At 43.1% G+C, this 20942-nt stretch overlaps 2 protein-coding genes and 1 long non-coding RNA gene across 9 annotated transcripts in view; 2 read left to right on the forward strand and 1 right to left on the reverse strand.

Annotated features, from left to right (window-relative positions):
- Positions 1–11156, forward strand: part of znf800b (zinc finger protein 800b) — a 31899-nt gene extending 20743 nt beyond the window's left edge. For all 7 annotated transcript variants that reach the window (XM_046071608.1, XM_046071607.1, XM_046071606.1 and 4 more), the window contains 9 exons: positions 401–496; positions 2956–3099; positions 4573–4753; positions 4931–5126; positions 5260–5422; positions 5824–6182; positions 6448–7590; positions 7780–7893; positions 8468–11156. In XM_046071608.1, coding sequence (XP_045927564.1) covers positions 401–496; positions 2956–3099; positions 4573–4753; positions 4931–5126; positions 5260–5422; positions 5824–6182; positions 6448–7590; positions 7780–7881 — 2384 coding nt within the window. In that variant the 3' untranslated portion in view covers positions 7882–7893; positions 8468–11156. The remainder of the gene's footprint in view (positions 1–400; positions 497–2955; positions 3100–4572; positions 4754–4930; positions 5127–5259; positions 5423–5823; positions 6183–6447; positions 7591–7779; positions 7894–8467) is intronic.
- Positions 8343–15936, reverse strand: LOC123984633. Its single transcript, XR_006828471.1, has 3 exons — positions 15799–15936; positions 14688–14814; positions 8343–8496 (listed from the first exon to the last, which is right to left on the reverse strand). It is a non-coding gene; the product is annotated as an uncharacterized LOC123984633 (long non-coding RNA).
- Positions 12654–20942, forward strand: part of LOC123984628 (metabotropic glutamate receptor 8-like) — a 282967-nt gene continuing 274678 nt past the window's right edge. Inside the window, exons 1-2 of the mRNA XM_046071612.1 lie at positions 12654–12823; positions 18021–18861. Coding sequence (XP_045927568.1) covers positions 18319–18861 — 543 coding nt within the window. The 5' untranslated portion in view covers positions 12654–12823; positions 18021–18318. The remainder of the gene's footprint in view (positions 12824–18020; positions 18862–20942) is intronic.

Genomic DNA, 20942 nt, shown 5'->3' on the forward strand with positions numbered 1-20942 from the left:
AATTTTAGTAGTGGCGGTCGTGATTCAGAATGTCCTGAATGCATATAGAGAAAACACTGTTAATGATATACTGAGATTAAGAGAAAAAGATAGATTACCTTTTTTCTTAATCACTCTTTGGTGTGTGTGTGTGTGTGTGTGTGTGTGTGTGTGTGTGTGTGCAGGCACCCACATGTCAAAGGAGGTAATGAGGTCAGAGTGAATCACTGTCCCATACAGACCTCATTCTCTGACTGTGATTGTGTGTACCCATCAAGCACACTGCAATATACTTTGTTTCTTACCAGGTCCCCAGAAGTCCCAGCTGATGGTGTATTTCTCCAAGACTGTCATACTCATATGTAATTATATGCTGCCTTTGATCAAATCCAATCCTCTCTCTGTCTCTCTCGCTGTCCAGGTCTCTGTGCGGAGCCTGGAGATCCTCCTCTGCTCCAGCAGCCTCTGCAGACCTCCAAGTCTGGGATTCAGCAGATAATTGAATGCTTCCGTTCAGGTTTGTGTCTGTGTGTTTTCTTACTGTCCATTTATTTTTTATTTATCATTATTTATGATGCAGACAGAAAGGACACAGTTGCTTGGTTGTTCCTTAGATTGATAGGCGCCTGAATTTTGTTTTTCTCCTCTACACAAATAGACATTTCCACCATAAAGTGATGCAGAAAAGGCACACATTAGAGCATATAAAATTCAACGTGTTGCAGGAAATTAAGAATTTGACGCTCAGAATGTTCTTGGGGGAGGAATCCCAGACCCCAATGCTGACATAAAACCTATGCCATCATTTAGATTGATGTCATGTTTAAGGTTCATCCAACAAAGCTCACTTCTGTCTGCATCTTTATGCATCTGTCTGCTATATGTAAAACTGAACCACCAAGAAAAGAAGACGAATGTGCAAGAATGTACATCATGTAAACCAATTTCCATTTGAAAATAATGTTAGCAGTCTGCTGCCAGCACTTCCTCAAGCAGATTCACAATCAAAGCTTTCCAGTGGTTCATTGGTGGGAAGCATTTCATGTAAAACAGTAGCAGGAAATTCTAGCTTTGGATTAACACAGCAGCAGGCTTTATTGGCTCCGATAGCTCCATTTCCTTATACAAGAGCTATTGAAGTATGCAAAACAGAAAATAGCAATTTAATAATAATAGCTTTTTTCCCCCCTTGTTGTTGACTTCAGCGTGACTTCGAAAGCTCCTTCAAGGGTTGAGACACTTCTCTCAGGCAAGGCCATAATATTGTGTGTAAGCACCGTTATCCCCTACTGTTGTGGTATACAATCATACCACAACACACCACAGTTGCATCTTTATGGAGCCAGTGGCAAAAGGGCATTAGATGCCCAAGGTATACTATTGAAAGAGGGGGAGGGGGAGTACAGTGCATGTTTTGTTTGTGTGTGATAGCAAGTTGCGCAAATACAGACATCTGTGTAAGTCACCGTAACGTTGTTGGGTGTGTTTGTGTGTGTCTCTACGTCTGAGTAAAATGTCCCACAGAGCATACAATACATGCAGCTACTTAGAAGAGTTTGTCTTTTTGTACAAATATGAGTTCGATAACCAACAAAGCAGTGAATACTTCAACATGGACAACTTGAATTGAAATTAAATATGTGAGTCAGCATGCTGACGACACTGATGGAAAACGGAAAGGGGGTGACAGCAGTGACACACAAGTAGCACTTGATATTAATCGACAATCATCATTTTCTTCTTTGAAAAGTCCAGTGAGATTTTTATTGGGATGAGGTAAATTTATCTCACATGCCTTTTATACAGACTGGAATTTATAAACGTCTTTTATCTTGTTTTCCCGTGTTTTTGTACTAATATTGATCAGTGTAATATAAGATCATATGAATGATCATGTTTTGCAATGTGCAGTGTATTTATCAGCCTGAAAGGGCTCACCACCAGTATACAGCACTGCAGATTAGGCTTGGGCGGCATCACAGTATTACAGTATACCAGTAGTGTATGCCCTCTGCATAGGTGGGTGGTGCCACATGAAACTGTCTGACATCATCATCAACAACATGACAACATAACTCACTTCACTTTTCCAGCAGCTGGTAAACAATTCACAAAATGGAACTAGCTGCACCTTTCATTCACTGACAAACTGTAACCTACACTGTACAGTTACTGCTAAACTTTGCTGCTCACCTTTTCCTCTGCTCTGTTGCATTCACCTGCTGCTCGCTCTCTCTCAGCCACAAACTCACTATGCACTCAAAAAGGAGGGACTCGTCAACCCCACCACTCGCACAGTCGAGTTAATGTTACCAGACTAGGAAACAAGAAAAAAACCCTGGCAGCTAACACTGACAAAGCTGTGTGCATGTCATTTACACCCACCAATGTGTCTGTATCCACTGCAGCAACAACTTTTCACGAGAGACTCCTGTTTTTCATTGCTTTCTTCTGGTATCCTCCCGGGGTCACAATTTTTCCAATGTCCCAAATTTTTCCCGATCTATGACAAATGTTCACTTAATTTTCATTGCCTTCATTACTGTTTTTGGCACTGTACAGCACATAGAGGCCCCACAACTCTCTCCCACTTTTTAACACAAATACCGTCATATAACATATACCCTATGAAATGTCAGGAAGGTATGAAAAAGCAAATACCGCCTAAGCCGATTGCAGATTTCTTTCTAACAACTAGAAGACCGCAAATATAATGCAATTTAGATGTTTTGCAATAAATTGTAAAAACTCAATGGCCAGGGTAACCTGGAGCCATCAGGTCTTGGGCATTTGCTAGGTGGAGCATCACAGCAATGTGACGCCGGTGGCAACAAAAAGTGCCGCCCCTTTGGCTTATTTGTAACACTACCATGATTAGAGGTTTGATGATGTTTTACAATATTCTGTCATAAATCTTTTGTAATTCTCGCTGAAATCACTGGAAGTAAACCTCACTGCTTTTCTTTTGGCTTGCAGGCACCAGCCAGCTGAAACACATGCTGCTGAGGGAGGTGGACACCATCTTTGAGTGTAAACTGTGTCGCAGTCTGTTCAGAGGCCTGCCCAACCTCATCACACACAAAGAGTACTACTGCCTATCACGACTGCCTGAACCTGACGGTTGGTGACACAACACATTGGCATGCAGACACGCGCTCAGAAACACATCCAGAATACTTACACATTTTTAAAACTTAGCTGCACTCTCAAAGTCCTCAAATCAAAGCACAAAAAACATAAAAGATAAAAAAAAACAAATGTCCATTAAAAAAAAATAATAACATGGATTGGCAGTACAGGTCAAACACAAACTCCAAGACCCGGGTCCAGAGCTTTTATCTGTATGCTGACGACTTTCAAATGAGAACTTGTACAGATCACACAAACAAACGGAGACTCCCTAAACAGGGTAGGGATGAAGCTAGGTACCCATACACACCTAGCTTATTTAATACACACACACACGCACACACACACACACACACACACACACACACACACACACACACTAGCACAAACTCCCATGCACATTGTAACATGATCAACACAACACACACACACCTATGCACACAGTCATTGATTACTTCAACGTCTCCAGAGGTGTCTCCACATTTCACTTTCACGTTCTGTCAAGGTTTCTTCTCTCTCTTTCACACCATCTGTCTCCTACTCATTATTCTCCTCTTATCTCTGTGTGTACACAGTGCTCTTTCATTCCTTTACTTGTGCGCGCACACACACACACACACACACACACACTAGCACACACACACTAGCACAAACTCCCATGCACATTGTAACATGTTCAACACATCAATCATTTCTCTCACTCAAAGTGCAGTTTCACGTCTGCTCCCCTGTCATGTCACTAAGGAAATTGACTTTGATCTACTTATCTACTTCTCATTAGCCACACTGTGTGTCCATGACTCAGGGAAAGAATGAAGCCTAGGAGACTCTTCAAGTAATGTTTCTGTTACCCAACTCTCATCTCCCCCTAAAAGAGAAATCAGTCTCAACACAAGCGGTCAATTATATTGTTCCCAGTTTTATCCGCTGCAATCGCTGTTATAAAAAAGAACTTTGTTCCATCACCATCTCTATCTTTTCATGTGTGTGTGATCTTAATGAAGTTGTTCCTTGCAGCAGTGACTTAATTTTTCAAAAGTCCATTACCAGTGGCTGAAAGTGTATCGTATTGTTATTTTGATGAATGGTTTAATTGGTGTCTGTTTTTCAGCATTGAGACACTGGGCATTAATTGTGTGGTTACTGGATAAACAAAATGGCTTCCTTTGAAACACTTCATTTTTCACCATCCAGCCTTGACAGTGGACCTATACAGTGTCCAGTCATGATTTAAAGAGCCTAAAATAACTCTTTCTATCTTCTCTTCTCTCCTGTTGTAAAGACTTTTATGAAAGAAACTTGCTTATATACTAAAATAGGTAAATCCACATTAAGGAGGCTTTAGAGAGGCAAAATAAATGTATTCACCATGAAAGACACTTTTTTTACACTTGGACCTCCACTAAATACAGTTACGTTTGTAAAATACCAACAACAATTATTTTTACGATTGTTCTTCTCTAGGTCCGTCGGGTGACGACAGACAGAGTGTAGCCATGAAGGATTTATTGGACGCCATATACCCCAGAGTCGACAGGCCGGACTACGTTGTCCGACTGGAGCCCATTCAGACCACTACCAAGGCTGTGTTCCAGTATCTCACCACAGAGGAGGAGCTGGCTAGATATCCATCGCACACGCCCAGGTAGGTGGCTTGCAGATGGATTAAAATGTACCTTATTTGGTTAGTTGTTCACAGAGGACCTCTACATGCTTCAGCAACACAAATCCAGTTTGTGCAATGTGGTTTCTATAGATTTCTATAGAAGGCTTCTTGTCATCTAAGCCCCAGGCTTCCCTTATCGCTAACTGTTTATCTCAGCGTCCTTCACAGTGCCAGAGAGAGTCCGGTAGCATGGGAAGGAGAACCAGTGGACAGTGTGGACAACAACCAGCCGAGCCAGCCAGGAGGGCCAGAGAGCCTCAGTAGCCCGGGACAGGGGCAGAGGAGATGGGAGGCTGAGGAGGAGGCTAAAAAGGAGCAGCCACAGCATGAAGACGAGGGGTCCACTAGTGGGGTAGGTGACTGGACGTGTCAGGAAACATCTTTAAACTGATTTTAGAAATACCCATCGCTGCAGAGGTTCGTTGCTTTTTCATATGCTCACTGATAATCAACAACCTCTCGCTTGTTCTCTCCCTCCCATCCAGGTTGAGGATGTGACAATCTCCTGTTGTCTGTGCGGTCAGGACTTTAACTCACGCCGCAGCATCAGGCGTCACTGCCGAAAGATGCACCAGACCAAACTGGAAGAGCTGCGGAAGTTCACAGAGACGCGTACCGTTCCCACAAGCCTGCTCTCTATGGTGAAAGGTGAGAGCTGATACAAATTGTCATGCTGATGATTTTTTTTCTTGGTTTATCTGAATAGTTACAGTGTAGAACCAAACAAACAAACCTCCTGGAATAATCTAAATCAAAAATGTCAGTACTCGGTTTTATGCATGCACGTTGGACAAGTTATTTTTGTGTAGCATATAAATAAAAACTGCAATTGTCCAAGTAATCAGTGTTCATTTTAGGCGTATTTAGCTGAGCTTTAGTCGGCAGTATGTAAAATATCAGCTTTTATAGCAATAGGAGTAATAAGTAATACTAAGCAAGTAATTTTACCTGTTGTCAAATAAAACTGTGTGTTGTATTTCAGCTTTGTTTGTTTGTGTTTTTTTGCTTTTTAATGGAAACAAATAAAATAACAATTGTTGTTACTGCAGGCCGGCCGAGGACTCTCAGCACACCTACTGGAAAATCCTGCCCAGTGTGCCTCAAAACCTTTGCAACTAAAGCCAACGTGCGCCGTCATTTTGACGAGGTGCATCGCGGCCTGCGGCGGGACACCATCACATCCAGCATCGCCTCGCGGCCCGGCCAGCCCTTCTCTCTGGAGGTCACCCCCCCCCGGAAGAGCAACAATGCATCTCCAACACGTAGCACCAAGTCCACGCCCGTGAACTCTAAAACAACGCCATCGAGCCAAACCCAGTCCAAACCTCAGAGTCAGCTCCCAGCCTCTCCACAGGCGACCCCGGCCTCATGCCGCTGCACGCTCTGCAAGAGGAACTACAGCTCTCAGGTTTGTTTGTTGCACTACTGGCAGCTTCAAGCTTTTCTAGCTTTTGGTGTCTTAATAGTCTCAGGTGTGGCAGCAAGAGGTACTCTGAAATTGTTCCTGTCAGTGGTGTTTCATAATCTTCAATAGGTTGTCCTAACTGTGGGAATTCCACACATGGAGAGGGGTATCAATAAAACCAATAAATATATGAAAACTATGTAAAATGTATCAATTGATCTTATTATTATTATTACATATAACTTGTATTCTTTTCTCTGTATTTCAGCTCATGTTGAAGAGGCACATGCGTATTGTCCACAAAATATACAGCATCAAAAGTAACAGACCTGCTGCCATGTCAACCTCCTCTACTACAGCAGCCACTCCAAGTAGCAGCGCTAACTTAGGCCCGAGGAACAATGTCCGAGTGAAAGAAGAAGCTGTAGAGCCTTCAGATGACGAAGAGGAAGAGGACATTGACAGCAGTCCAGCCCCGTCTCCTAGTGACAGCACTGGGACAGCTAAAGATGTTTCCATGGCACACAACGCCATGAAGGTGAAGGAGGAGGAGGCCCCGTCGAGCCCAAAGATGACATCACCCTCATCTTCATCATCCTCGCGTGGGGGCAACATGTGCAGCGTTGGCGTGCCCGCCAAAATGACCAAACTGTCGGTTGGTTTTGACTTCAAGCAGCTCTTCTGCAAGCTGTGCAAGCGTCAGTTTAGCTCACGCCAAAACTTAACAAAGCACATTGAGCTGCACACGGACGGCAACGACATCTTCATTAAATTTTACCGCTGCCCCCTCTGCCGCTACGAGTCGCGTCGCAAACGTGACGTGCTGCGTCACGTGACTGTGGTCCACAAGAAGTCATCTGCATACCTAGCCAAGATCATGCCCAAACTGGAGAGCAGGGCTGTGAAGAGGCTGGCTGAGGTAGTCCTCAACAGCACAAACCCCAGCAAGAGGACAAGTGGCAACGTCAAAGAGGAAGTGAACGGACGTCACGTGTCTTCATCCTCCTCCTCTCCTTCACCTCCCGTCACACGCAAGCAAGAGTGCTCCGCCGTTGCCCCAGTCACGTCGGGCTCCGCCCCCTCTTCCTCCGCCCCGCCTCCTGCCCCCGTTACACGGAAACAGCAGGACCTGTCATCGTCAGCGCTTGCCCCGTCCCCTCCTGTCACCCGTAAGCAGGAGAGACAGCAGCATCGCCCCATAAGCCCGCCGCTGACCCGCCGCAGTGAAAAGCACACACACCAACGCAACTCCTCTTCCGCCGCCTCGCCCAGCAGCCAAGCCCCACACACCCGACGACATGACGTCCATTCGGAGAGCAGCGCTACAGGGTCGTCCTCCACTGAAGTCAGAGTGACCAAGAATTTCTCCCTCCACGCCTGCGACCAGTGTGGACGGGCCTTTGCAAAGAAGGTACTGGATTTTAACTCTTTAAAAAAACACTTTGTAGACTTTTCCCAGTGCCCGTTGTTACATTAAAGAGTACTTTAACTTCTGTAATGTAACTGTAATGAAATGTCAGCAGCATTTATCTGTATCCTGTGTGGATTTAGTGTTAAAGAATTCAAAGTAAGTGATCTTCTCTTTAAATTACTTTGTCAGCTGTACCTGGAGTCTCATAAGCGAAGTCATCGTAACGCAGCGACGGCAGCAGCCAACAGGAGGAAAGGGGTCAACACCCGTTCCAAATCCCTGGTCTGGTGAAACACACAAACAGTAAGAATAAAAAAGGGTTTACCTACAGCTCGTGTCCTGTCATTATACGTTTTTTCATCTGAGTTGCACTGGATTTCCTCCTGTCCTGTTTTCCCCCTCCCTCTGTTGGTGCATTTAGACACCACAAAGAGAAGCCAATGTGTGCTGTGCACTTGAGCAAAATTTGTGAATGTCTTGTCTGTTGTGTGTGTGTGTGTGTGTGTGTGTGTGTGATATATGAGTTTCCGTTGTGGCGAGAGAGGTGTGTTTTTATGTTTGTGCAGAAGACAATTCCCTAGGGTAAAGATTGGAAACACAATCATTCTGCAAGATTTAATTGACCGCTCAGCAATTTGCCAGCTGTTTCCAAGCTTCTCCCTCTCGCATATGTCTTTGTGTATCACTCTGCTCATTAGAAATCTTCCTCTGTCTGTTTTTCCCCTGCCTTTTTGCTTATTTGTTACCTCTTTCATCTCTCCCTTTTTCTCTCTTGATCCTTCCCTGTACTCTGTATTCCCTTCTTTCTTTTGTTGTCCTCATTTCTCATCTCTCTCTTCTTCTCCTTCCCCTTTTTCTTCCCTCTCTCTGCTCACAGTCCACCTGGGATAATGGACGGGCGAGCCACTAATAACGAAGAAGAGAATCAAAAGTTTCATTTGGGGGGGAAAAAAAGGCTGAACGGAACAAGCACAGAGCAGAGATGAAGGAAGCAAACAAAAGGAACAATGGTGCACGATGGAGGAGTGAAGTACAAAGGATTTCCACCTTTTGCTTTACAAAAAAATATATATTGTTGGGATCTGACCTTTTTCTGTATAGTTTGATTATGAAGCCACAGAGCTTGCTGGATGGTGGCAGTGAATTGAAGATTCACTACTACTGTATATATCTGTATTTACAACAATGTGTGTAAATATAGATCCAAATGCAGATATCTGATTTGTGCTGCTTTGCTCTCGATAAACCGCCTTTAGCAGAAGGATGAAGGTACAAAAAGTGTGTGTGTCTGTGAGAGAGAGAAAGAGAGAAAGAGGTAGGGAATCAGAACTGGATTGTGGTATCAATAGAAAATAAACTGGAAACAATCTTTTATTAAATTTGTTTCGGAGAAAGCAGAACTTGATTTGACCCATGCAGTCCCACAGACATACACACAACTTCTTTGGGTCCTTGGCTGTTAGCTTTTATATTCACACCTTATATACTGTGTTGAGGATGTTAACAATTTGATATAGTCAAGACCTCTTGCTTAACACTACTACAAATTATCACCCCTTACCTTTTCCTTCCCCTTGATTTCCCTGACATTTTCCCACTGACAATTGGAGCTCTGCTGTGTCCTGCTATCTAACAGAGAGAAGCTTCACCCAAAGTGATTCTGCTGTAAGTCTTAAGGGTTAGAAATTTAAAATTAGCATTTCATGTAAATGTTGCTACTGAAAGATCAGAATTCTAGTTTTAATATTCTTCATGCAAGCAGTCCATAGTCTGATTTAATAGCCTGCTGGATCTGCTTTGCAGTGACCAACAGCAGCTGAGGTCTTGTATTACAGGATGAAATGCTTGTTAATTACAGGGTATGGTCAAAGCAACGGAAACCCCAAAGTTTTGCAGTTTTCCTTAGAAATTGTGTGTGCGTTTTAAAAACAACTCTATTAATTTCCTGCTCTCAATTGTGTTTTCTTAACTATCACTGTTATGTTCTGCCTTTTTTGTTGGACTGCCGGTGAAAAACATTTGTGAAGGGTGTTTGCTTTGACCGCACCCTGTTTTACCTCTGTATATTAATTTATTAGTCCCAGCAATAGCCCGTTGGTTCTCTTATAACCAGGCTATGTGAAGCAAGGCTTCAATGAGTCGACAGTCTGTGTACTGAGGGAGTTCTGTTCTGAAATAAGGCAAATTTTTAGGAAAGAAAGTGCCACCTTCACTCACAAAATAACAAATTTCATAATTATAATGATATGAAACAGGTGATACAATGATAATATAACACTTTTACGCATGCTTAATATATTAAATCCCATTTGCTTTACATTCAGTTGCTTTCAAATACGAGTTATTTTTTAATATAACAGCTCAGTTTGACTGTTAACTCCAAGGTGTGTTACCACAGGCGAAACATTCCGACTATCAAATTAACACCATTATTACCCCCTACATGGTAAATCACCTGTGTTAATGTGGGAGAATCCAATTTTGAGCGAGCACGAAAGATAAGCCTGCACATATTGTTAAGGAGAAAAGTGTTTTTGAATGAAATAGCTTTGCAGACAGGTTGCACTGCTTTAGATATTAGAAACCATCAACTGGAATACTTTATTTTCTATGTTAAGTGAAATATCCTTGACCACTATCATCATGCTTTTCACTAAGCAAAAAAAAAAAGACCAGGCCACTTCAGAAATCAGTCCTCAAACCTAGCGATTTATTGCAAAGCAGACATATCTCAGTTGTAGTGGGGCCAAAATGTGGGAGCTGTAAACATGGAGGAGGGGGGGAAAAGAAAGCTATAATCCCTTTTAAGCTAAATAGCTCAATTCTCCAAACTTCAAAGTTTACATAAACTTTTCGTTCCATTACCAAACAATGCAGGGGCTCATTCGAATAAACTTTTCTTTACACACTTTGAATCAGTTTCATTCAAAGTGTGCTTTCATGTACTCAAACTTAATAAGGGGGCTGCATTTGTTTAACAGCATCCAGGGGTAGTCTTTGAAACACTGGCATGTGGGTTGGAAGGAAAGGATTGAGGAAGACCAAATGTAGATATGTCTTAATGTTCAGAAAGCCATGAAATGGAATAAAAACCTGAAAAAAGTTAAGACCAAACTTTATTTTTATAGCAGAAAATGCACACAGCAACAAGGTCTTGTACATATGCATCCTACCCAGATGGTATAAATAATAGTTATAATAGTCACAATAGTTATTGACTTGTACTTAACTGTTGGTTGACCATATGCTTCAAACATGTCGGACTAGTAACTACTCTGTCACTGTTTAATACTGAGGCAAGTTTGTGTTGTTCCACAATGAGTTGTTTTTTTTTGTTTTGTTTTTTTGTATCTTATTCCTTTTGTTTGAAGGAGGTTTTGGTAAAATAAACAGGAATCAAACCTCAAGAGACTCTTAGGACTTTTCTTTTTCAATACTTTCATCATCAGTTGTAATTTAAGCTCACCTTCTAGATAACCTGAGACGAGTTAGAGAAGCCTTTCAGTTGTGACAAGAATGTTAAAACCAACCACTTCATAAATAAAAATGTACTGCTTCAAACCTCAGAGGGGGTGTTTTGTGTTGCTTTGTTTTTTTTTGTCCTCAGATGTGAGTCATATACTTCCATCAATCATGTTTGTTTACTGTATTTGCAGAGCAGAGCTTTCATTTGCCTTTCCAGGAATTGCTTCTTTGGACATTTGCATTTTCAGTTATTTTTGGAGATTTCCAGTTCCCACTGTCATTTCTTGTAACGTAGGACTTAAGTCAACAAGTGGTCGTGTTTAAGTGCACATTCATCCACATATTGTGAAAAGAATCGGTACAGGTTATGCTTTGAGCTTTGAACTCACAAACATCTTAAAACCACAGGCTTTTATTAACTAAATGTCCGATTTGAAAGGATTTTAGCTTAATTTACTGCGGCTTGCAGAATGATGATATCAGGGTTATTTCTGCTTTGGCCTTGAACAAAAATTCAACTGAAAGGTCCACCTGCTATTTTATTTATTTTTTTTTTTACTTCTCAAATGGACATATTATGTTTAAAAGACATGGTCAGGCAAGGGAGGGTGTGAACCAAATAAAGAAATTAAGTGACCTTTGTTCTGCTGGGGGCCCTCTGCAGAACCTCAAAGGACCCTTGACGTCCCCTGGTCCAGACATTGGAAGCCAACGAAGCTGTAGTCCCTTAGACCAGTCCAGTTGGAGATATACTAAGTGGTTTACTCTACATGCTGATCTCCAGTTTACAGTGGTAGAGGAAGTGCTGATCCTTTACCAAAGTGAAGTAGCAATACCACGCTGTAACAAGTAAAGCTACAGCATTGTAGCAATAAATAAAAGTACTTAAAGTTCAGGTTGCCTTGCAACTGTACTACAGTACTTGAGTAACTGAATAAAGTTACATTCCTCCACTGCTGATTTGCCTGCTGGGAAAAATGAAAAGACAATTCCTGCACTGTCATTTTCAGGCAGCAACACTTTGAGGACCCCAGACCTGCTCTTTTTTCCCTCTTGCATTTACGCAACTATCGCCACGAGATGGCGCCATTGCTCCGCGTCCCTTCACCCTTTCGCCGCAGCGGTAAAGCCACAAATTGGACATGTTGCGCACATCTTCCACATTGTCACATAAGAGAACACCCTGGTCTGTTTCGATTGCCTGGTTCCTCACTCCACACAAGCTTATCAAATTGTTATTACACAGCAGATGGGATGCGGTTCATTTATTTAATTCCATTCACCACAAAGAGCCGTGGCGCCATGGTTTTTACAAGGGGGGAATCAATGGGCGCAGTGAAACTGGATTGAAGTTCGGGCAATTAAGAGCGTGGCCAACGCCTGTGTGAGCATATTTTGATGACTTATTAATGTGTTCAAATAACCAAAGCCCTCTACTGTGGAAACTATCGATCCGATTGATTGCTAATAAACTTGATTGAATGGGTGCACTCTGCTGGACGACAGTGGCGCTATTAGACGATGATTTGGTGCGGGCGGGCTGAGCAGACTCCTCGATGCCTGGAATACATGTGTTTCATGTAGAGTGGGGTTTCGTGCTTCACTTGGCCGCGTCGTGCGCTGTCCCTTTCAGCACCGACAACACCGGAGGAGCTGGAGAGGGGTGTGCGCGCGTGCGTCCGTGGAGCGGCACGAGTGGACTTCACGGAAAAGGGGGGATCGTGCGCAAAAGTACTACATGTTAGAGAGGACTGTGGATAGAAATCAGGTGAGTTTTTTTTTTACATTTTTCTTACCAACATTATCGATCATGACTGACACATTCCGTGCATGATGAATTCCTCTGCGCTGTCCCTGCCGCCCCCCCCCCCCCCGTATCTGAGGCTCATTCTTTGGGTATTGACTTCATCACAAGCAGCCTCCCTCTATTGTCACCTTAAACAAGTGCGGGTTTAACAATTATTGCATTTTCACCAACAACATCAGCTGTGCTGGTCACGATGGAGTACTTTTTTTTTTAAATATCCGCTACGTATATAGGCTAGGCTATATATATATTTATATAGGTATATTCTTCTGCATGCCTTGCGGATGGTCTTATTGTCTTTAAATCCGTTTGCTGTTGTGGAAAACAAAATCTCACTCCAGGAGGACTGATATTTTGGGGGGGAAAACTGCTGAGCTCCGCAAGGAAGTTGCCTGAGGCGAACAGGGACCCCAAAGGAGTCCGCGGAGGAGGCTGGAGACGGTGCTTCTCACCCTTCACACACAGTCGGATGAATTAGATTTTCTGAGGTATCTCATATACTATCATTTCGGGGTTTTTTCTCCATTCTGACTAAATTCTGTTGCCTACCCCCTCCCCTGTTTTTCTGTGGGTGTTTTCTCTCTCTTCAGTGGCATCCTGACATTCCTCCGGTGACGGATTTTGGCCAGTCTGTCTTATTTATTGTCTCTATCAGTCTTGCTGCTTATTGCTTGTGGGATTCTATTGATTTTTTTTACTCATCATTTTCATTTCACATGGATTCTGTGCAATAGTGGTTAGGTGAGTAAAAGAGAGGTATGTTTCACTAAGTAACTCAGGATTGCGTGGGTATTAAGAAAAACATGAAAGGCACCCAAAGATATCATTGCAACGGTGTTTCTCTGCTTTTACTGTGGATGGCACTGTCTTAATTAGGGTGTCATCAAAATGCCCCCACCGCTGTACAGAAAGAAGCCTATGTGGGGCTGCATAATGAGCATACACCCAAAGACTTTGATCTCACATAGTCTTATTTCTGAACCTGTGGCCTGTGTTTTATCTCCAGACACATGACTTAACCATATCAGAGGCATGCGTTTTTAAAAGTGATGCGGTGAGCTGTCTCTTAGCAATGTAAGCTGGGATTTTACGCCTTTATCCATACATGGAAATAATAACAATATGACAGAAAATGAGGTGAAAAGTGGTTTCACTTGTAAATAATGTTAGTGGGAAAATATGATGTGTTTGCAGATGAGTCCAAAACACAGAATTTTAATATATTGCATGGATGTCATGCATGTATGGATATGTCCCTATGTATTTCACTTATATTCATTAATTTCTTTGCATACACGCTGATTTGAGAGGGTGAATCCAAAGAGGGGTGTGTGTGTGTGTGTGTGTGTGTAAGAATAGGGAGGTGCATAGATGGGAGGTCACCATTTGAGTGCCTCCTTGGCCCACGATCCTGCTAAAATAATAGGACGAATGCTGCTGGAAAGTGCAAGAGATGCTTGAGATTGGAGCAAAGGCAGAGATAAAAAGTGAGGTATGTACGAAAGGGAAGACCAAGAAGGAGGGGACGGAGAGACAGAGGGAGAGACAAACCGCAATTGTTGAACAGGAGACTCTGGAAAACACCTACTTTCGAGAGAGGGAATGAGGAGGAAAGGATGGGGAGAGCACTGAAAAGAGCAGCAATAAGAAAATGGGAAAGGGAGAAGAGTGAAGAAGGAGAGAGGCAGATATAGGAGTTGGGGGCAGAGAAGGGAAAAAGAGGAATGGTAAGGAGCCATGGTGTGAAGAAGAGAAGAGAAAATAGCAGGGATGAAACTGGACGCAAGATAAAACCAGAGTAAAACATGGAGTCGGCACCACTCACCTACACAGCCAGCCGTGGGTGTAAATTAAAAAGAGTGATGAGCAGCCTGTTGGGGTTTAGCCCTCTTCATCACAGGCACAGGAAACCTCCTTCTTCAGGACATCTGCTCTCTCATGGGAGCATAGGACTAAAAGAATAATAGGAGAAGTAATAAGATCAGGCGTGTAGTACCTGACATACAGGCAAGATTCTCACTGCTTGTCACCTCTTCGCAAATGTGATACTCAATGAGTGTAAATGAGACATGGAACTTTTTAATAACCTCAGGGCCTCAGTTCACACATTGCACCTATATGATTTTTTGGTGCCCCTCTCGGGAAGTTTGCGTGTAGTTACATCTCAAATGAATGTAACTAAATAATAATAAAAACTAAATAATGAATGTGGTGGATCCCTGTTTGGGAGGTTACAATTTCTGCCAACAGTGGACCCTGTCAGACTGTAATTAGACTTAGATATGACCGGCAGTTGTTTAATTCTATTTCGTAAGATATAACAGGGTACTCACGGCCTTATCTGGACCCTTTCTGTGCCTGAGCCAAGTGAAGCCTGCATCCACAGAAAAAGTGTTGAATAAACAATATTGCGGTGAGTAGAATAATGACTAACCTATATAAAAAGCAGGGATTTTAATCATAGCGGGGGCTTGGCTGTGTATGCGTGGCTTTGACCTAATTCCATTTAGAGAGGAGAGAAACTGATGAATTAATTGGGACAGAATTGAATTATAAATGGATTCATCGAGAGAGCGGCTCACACTGTGATGAGATCTGAGCCCGAAACCTTTTGGGGGCCCTTGTGGGTGAAATTAGGCAGATCCGCTGAATATTTTGAAAAGTTAGTAAATGATGCTTTGCTTTCAGTACAGACAGTCCTTTTCTGTTGTCAGTAGGAGCTTATGTAATACGACATAGGCAGGGCTGGATAATCTAAAGATCAGGTGCAGGTGCAGGTCATTTTAGTTTAGAAAGTGCTTTAGTGATAGTATTAACACATTTGCAATTAATTATACTACTACAAACTAATTCCCTCGGGGCAGTTGCCCACTTTGCCTGGTAGGTATTTCAGCCTTGAATATTCATATTTTCATTCATTTTCAATTCATACTTACATATATTATTAATGCCTGCGATGGACTAGCAACCTGTCCAGGGTGTACCCTGCCTTTCGCCCGATGTAAGGTGGGATTGGCTCAAGCCGCCTGCGACCCTGTACGCAGGATAAGCGGATGATGATGGATGGATGGATATATTATTAATGTTTGAAAATGGAAATTGAATGTGTCTTTGGCTCATGTTTCTGTGTTGTGTTCTTAAAGGAATGGTTTGACATTTAAGGAAAAACACTTTGTCGCATTCTTGCCAGGAGATAGATGACATGATAGATTCCACTCTCAAATCTGTCCATTATAACACATAAGGCTACAGCCAGCAGCCTAGTGTAAAGACTGGAAACAGGGAGAAATGGCAAGCCCGGCAAAGTCTATATTTTTTTGGTAACCTCACGGTGACAACAAGACTCCAGGAAGCCACTGCTCCTGGACAAAAAACAAAACCCCATCCAAAACCACAATTGTCATTTTTACACTTTACACGGATTTAACAGTCATACAAGAGCTGACCGTGCTTTTGAGGTGCTGGTAGGCAGATTTTGTTACTGTCAGACAAGGAAGGCTAGATGCATACCCCTACATCCAGTATTTATGCTAAGCTAAACTAACTTCTAGCTAGCTGTAAGCCTTATGTTGAAAGTACAGAGTGGCATCAATATTCCCATCCAGCTCTCAGCAAGGAAGCAAATAATCTGTCACAAAATGTTAAACATCTGTTTAAACATTAGGATACCACTCAGTAGTCTATTTGTGCTGAGAAATTATTCTCTGAGTGAAGATAAGTAATGGAATTAACTACAAGGCTAATTAATAGGCTAAATTGTGTGGGGAAAAAGACCAACGCTTGTGTGTATTGAGGTAAGCAGGACATCTATAATAAAGAGAAGTGTTTCAGAGGGATGGCCTGAATATGTAGGAATGATGTAATGAAATAAATCTCGACTAAACAGTCTTAAATAGCTCCGAATGGTGCTGAATCTAATGCAATATCTGGTGTTATTCCTCATGCAGATTTTCATTTCTAGCAGCATAACATCCTTACTAAGAGCTAGCTATCCCTTGCTAGCAGTATAATGAATGTTCTGTTTGTTAACTACAGATTTCAAGACAAAAGTAAGGGGAAAAGTAGAATGGATTGACTCGCCTTTCAATACTTATTTAGGGAACACAATTTGAACAAATTACTGTCTCCCTCTAAACAGTCTCCATGCAAAAGAAATGAAATAAAATTTGGGATCAGGGGAGGCAAATGGGAAAATAAATCCCTAGGGCCTCAGCTAATGAAAGCACATCAGCACTTGTATCATGTAGGAACCAACCAGTTTGTTACAAACATTTTCACTTCTGGCCCAAACCAACTTATAGCACTGTTTAAGGATATGGGTGCTTAATGTGCAGTGGATAAGGCATGCCATTTTTACTGCCAGGGATAAAGGTGCAACCTAACTGCAGTGGGTGAAAGCAGAAATGGCATATCAACATTTAATACAGTTAATGTGAAACAACATTCAACTTTAAATCTACCTGTTGTCATTTTAAGCTCTGTGTGTGTGTATAGCAGGGTGTATTGGATGTAATGTGTTCATTTAGCTGCAGCAGAAACAGCAGGTGTTTGAATGATGCAACACACTTGCTCCGAGGCACTGCTCTCTGTCTTTTCATAGCTGTCTCTGTTTCTCTCACACTGTCTCACATGGTTTCTCTTTCTGTCTCCCCTCCCTAGTCTCCCCCATCTCCCTTTTCTGCCCCTCACTCCCTCCCTACCTCCTGTGTGCATCTCTCTCTTGCTGTTCCTCACCTCCACTGCAGCAGTTAGTCTGTGCCTCTGTGCGAGCCCGCCAAGGTTCTCTTCTGTCATTTTAACAGCTGTTGCTCTCATCGATATGCCAACTGACGTGTGTGTGTGTGTGTGTGTGTGTGTGTGTGTGTGTGTGTGTGTGTGTGCAGGTGATCACAAACTAACTTTGGGTTTTCAATTATAGAATGGCAGTGCAAAATTTGACAGGTCTGGTGGAGACTATACACATGTGAGAGTGTGCAGGCAAATGAGCATGTGTGTTTTTGTGACTTGTTTTTGCTTGGCTGCATTTCTGCCTCGCCCGTGAGTGGTTTACACATGTTTGTCAGGTGGACCGTACATCCCTGCAGCAGCTTGATGTTCACATCACACTGGTACTCAGACATCCTCTCTCCCTCTCTCTCTCCCTCTCTCTCTTCAACAGGCTCCACTGAAGATGTGACTTGTGGATTACAGACTCAACTCCCGAACTAGATTTCTAATACGCCGCTGCCATATTTCTACGCTATCGCTCTCTTTATCGCACTGCCTCTTCTGGAATGTGATTCGCTCATGGGGCTTGGCTAGCTCCACCCCTGGGGTCCTTTACCCCTCCCTTTTTGACCAATAGGAAGGCTCTACTTTTTTTAGTATTCCCAAAACACATCCCCAGTTTTGGAATACCCATCTGAAAGCCCCCTTTAGGATCACCTTGGCTCTTGTTTGGTAATCATTCGTTGATCATGGAACCACAGTGGCACCCAACTTCCTACCCGCAGTCACCTTCTGTTGTCTTCCTGCTCATGGCTACTTCCTACACTTGGCTCCTTCCAGCCGCCTCTCCTCAGCGGATCCCAACAGACCCCCAGGCGGCGCCTGAGTATGCCCACTCCATCCGACTGGATGGAGACATCATCCTTGGCGGATTATTTCCTGTGCACTCTAGAGGGGACCGCGGCACACCCTGCGGGGAATTGAAAAAGGAAAAGGGCATCCATCGTTTGGAGGCCATGATGTTTGCCATTGACCTGATCAACAAGGACCCAGAGCTGCTGCCCAACATCACACTGGGGGCCCGGATCTTGGATACCTGCTCCAGGGACACGTATGCTCTGGAGCAGTCCCTGACTTTTGTGCAGGCCTTGATAGAGAGGGACGGCTCTGACGTCCGCTGTGCTAACGGAGACCCTCCGATCTTCACCAAGCCGGATAAAATTGTAGGGGTGATAGGAGCCGCGGCCAGCTCGGTGTCTATTATGGTGGCTAACATCTTGCGTCTGTTTAAGGTAAGATTTGACTCCCTAAATCTCCTCCTTCTTCTTGCCTCCTCTCTTTTGCATTGGTGTGAACATTTCTGTGCATGCTGTTTACACCCTTCCCCTCACTCATCATCGCTGGCAAGATAAAGTTAAATGATGACAACCAATTAAAATGTAGTCCGTCTTCCTGGAGTTTTTGACAGCGGCAGCAGTGCCACCTCATCCTTTACTGATTGGGAGGGAAACAGGTAGATCTTTGCCAGTGAATTTGCCTTTGAAGCCTGAAGTGTGATTTTATCTCTTGTGTTTTGGTGTGTGTGTGTGAGGAGAGATGTGTCAAGTGATGCTTGTAAGGAAGGGCTTGTGTATGTGTGTGTGTGCGTGTGTGTGTTTGTGCTGCACAGCTTAGATCATTGCTGGCTTGTGGCTGAGCCAAATAAAATGGCTGCCAAACACGGGTATCAGTTACCACTGAAATCTGTCAACAGCCACTTCATTCACTGCAGCGTACATTGCCGTGTGTAGATGAGTGTGTGTTATCCAGTAGGCCATCTCTTTGTGTTAGTGTGTTTTCTAGTACACGTGTGGGCCTAATTGAGCATACTTAAGAGCCCTCATGTGTATGCATGTGACAGTGTTTCTTCCCTTTGTGCTGCTCATGTTTTGCGTCCTTGCAGAAGCTCTCATTTCTATGATAGAGAACACTTGTGTCTCTCTAGGTGTGTACGAGTGAGCTTGCTTGTGAGTGTGCGTGTTGGCGTTGTCATCATTAGTTGAACAGCGCTGACGGATAGCCATATGAAATATGAGTCCCTTAATGACGGCCGTGACATTTCACATCCACATCCATCCCACGCACTTTCACAGCAAGCGTGTGTGTGTGTTTGTTGCCACACCTTTTGTGTTTGTGCCTCCTTCCTTTCGAAAATCCATACAGTACGCGCATGTGGGAGCATACGAGATTGTGTGTGTGTGTGTGTTTGAACACACTTGTTAACAACCAGCTCTTGCTTTGAATGGAAGATTTGCACATTAAATAACTACAACAACTAAACGTGATTTATGCCAGGATCTGTGACAGCAACAGCACTCGAACAGAGCGCCTTTCTGTCTCCGCACTGCCTCGTTCTCATTCGCCTAATGCGATTTAGTACATGTGTGTGTATTGTCAGTGTGGGATTGAATCTTGTGTGTGTGTGTGTGTGTGTGTGTGTGTGTGTGTGTGTCCACCGATATATATATAACAGTATGTTTGGGTAATTGTGCTAGCGATTGTTTGTGTGCGTGTGGGAGTCTTAGTATTTAGTGATTGTGTGTGTGTGTGTGTGTGTGTTTGTGTGTGATGATATCATCCAGAGGCCTGTGGCAGTGGTATTATATGACATAAGACTGTATCTTTCTCTGCATGGTTATGCAGCATGCATTACAGTCTGAAAATAGTATGGAGGACACACACACACACACACACACACACACACACACACACACATACATGGACACCCACTAACGTGCTGCAATAAACATACGTCTTTTTTAAATGGGCTAATCTGACAGTGCCAGTCACAGCTAGCCGCCTACTCAACACAAGGAGCTCAGAAAGGAAGTACAGCACGGAGGGAGAGTTTGTGTGTGTCTTTTAATCTAGCATCAGACAAAAGAGATTCAAACAGATTGTGTAAAAATTCCACATCCAAATCCCCAAGAAAACAGACGCTATTTATTTATTTTTCACAGCGTTCAGCCTCAGAGGGAACCGCACGCTGACAATCACAGAGAAATCAAGTCACACAAAAGTTTCTGGTGTTCCTTTTGTTACTGGTTCCTCTTTTGAAGATTATCTGTAACCGGTGCTGCTTTGTGGGATGATACAGCGTGGAAAGTGGGGATGACATAAGATATAATAAGATGCAATGTTGTTAATCCTCGTGAGGAAACCAGGTGGTCGCAGCCGCACATTTCAGAGGAAATTCCAAAGGAATAGAGCCTATAAAAAGAACAGAGCAAATGGGGGTCATCTGAACACACTAAGCTGGCAATTTCAACACTGCATTCAAAGGAAATGTATAGATCACAGTGTTTAAGAATAGTTATGGGTCTTGTGTTCTTTG

This window comes from Micropterus dolomieu, linkage group LG16 (genome assembly GCF_021292245.1).
Source record: "Micropterus dolomieu isolate WLL.071019.BEF.003 ecotype Adirondacks linkage group LG16, ASM2129224v1, whole genome shotgun sequence".
Classification (NCBI taxonomy): Eukaryota; Metazoa; Chordata; class Actinopteri; order Centrarchiformes; family Centrarchidae; genus Micropterus; species Micropterus dolomieu.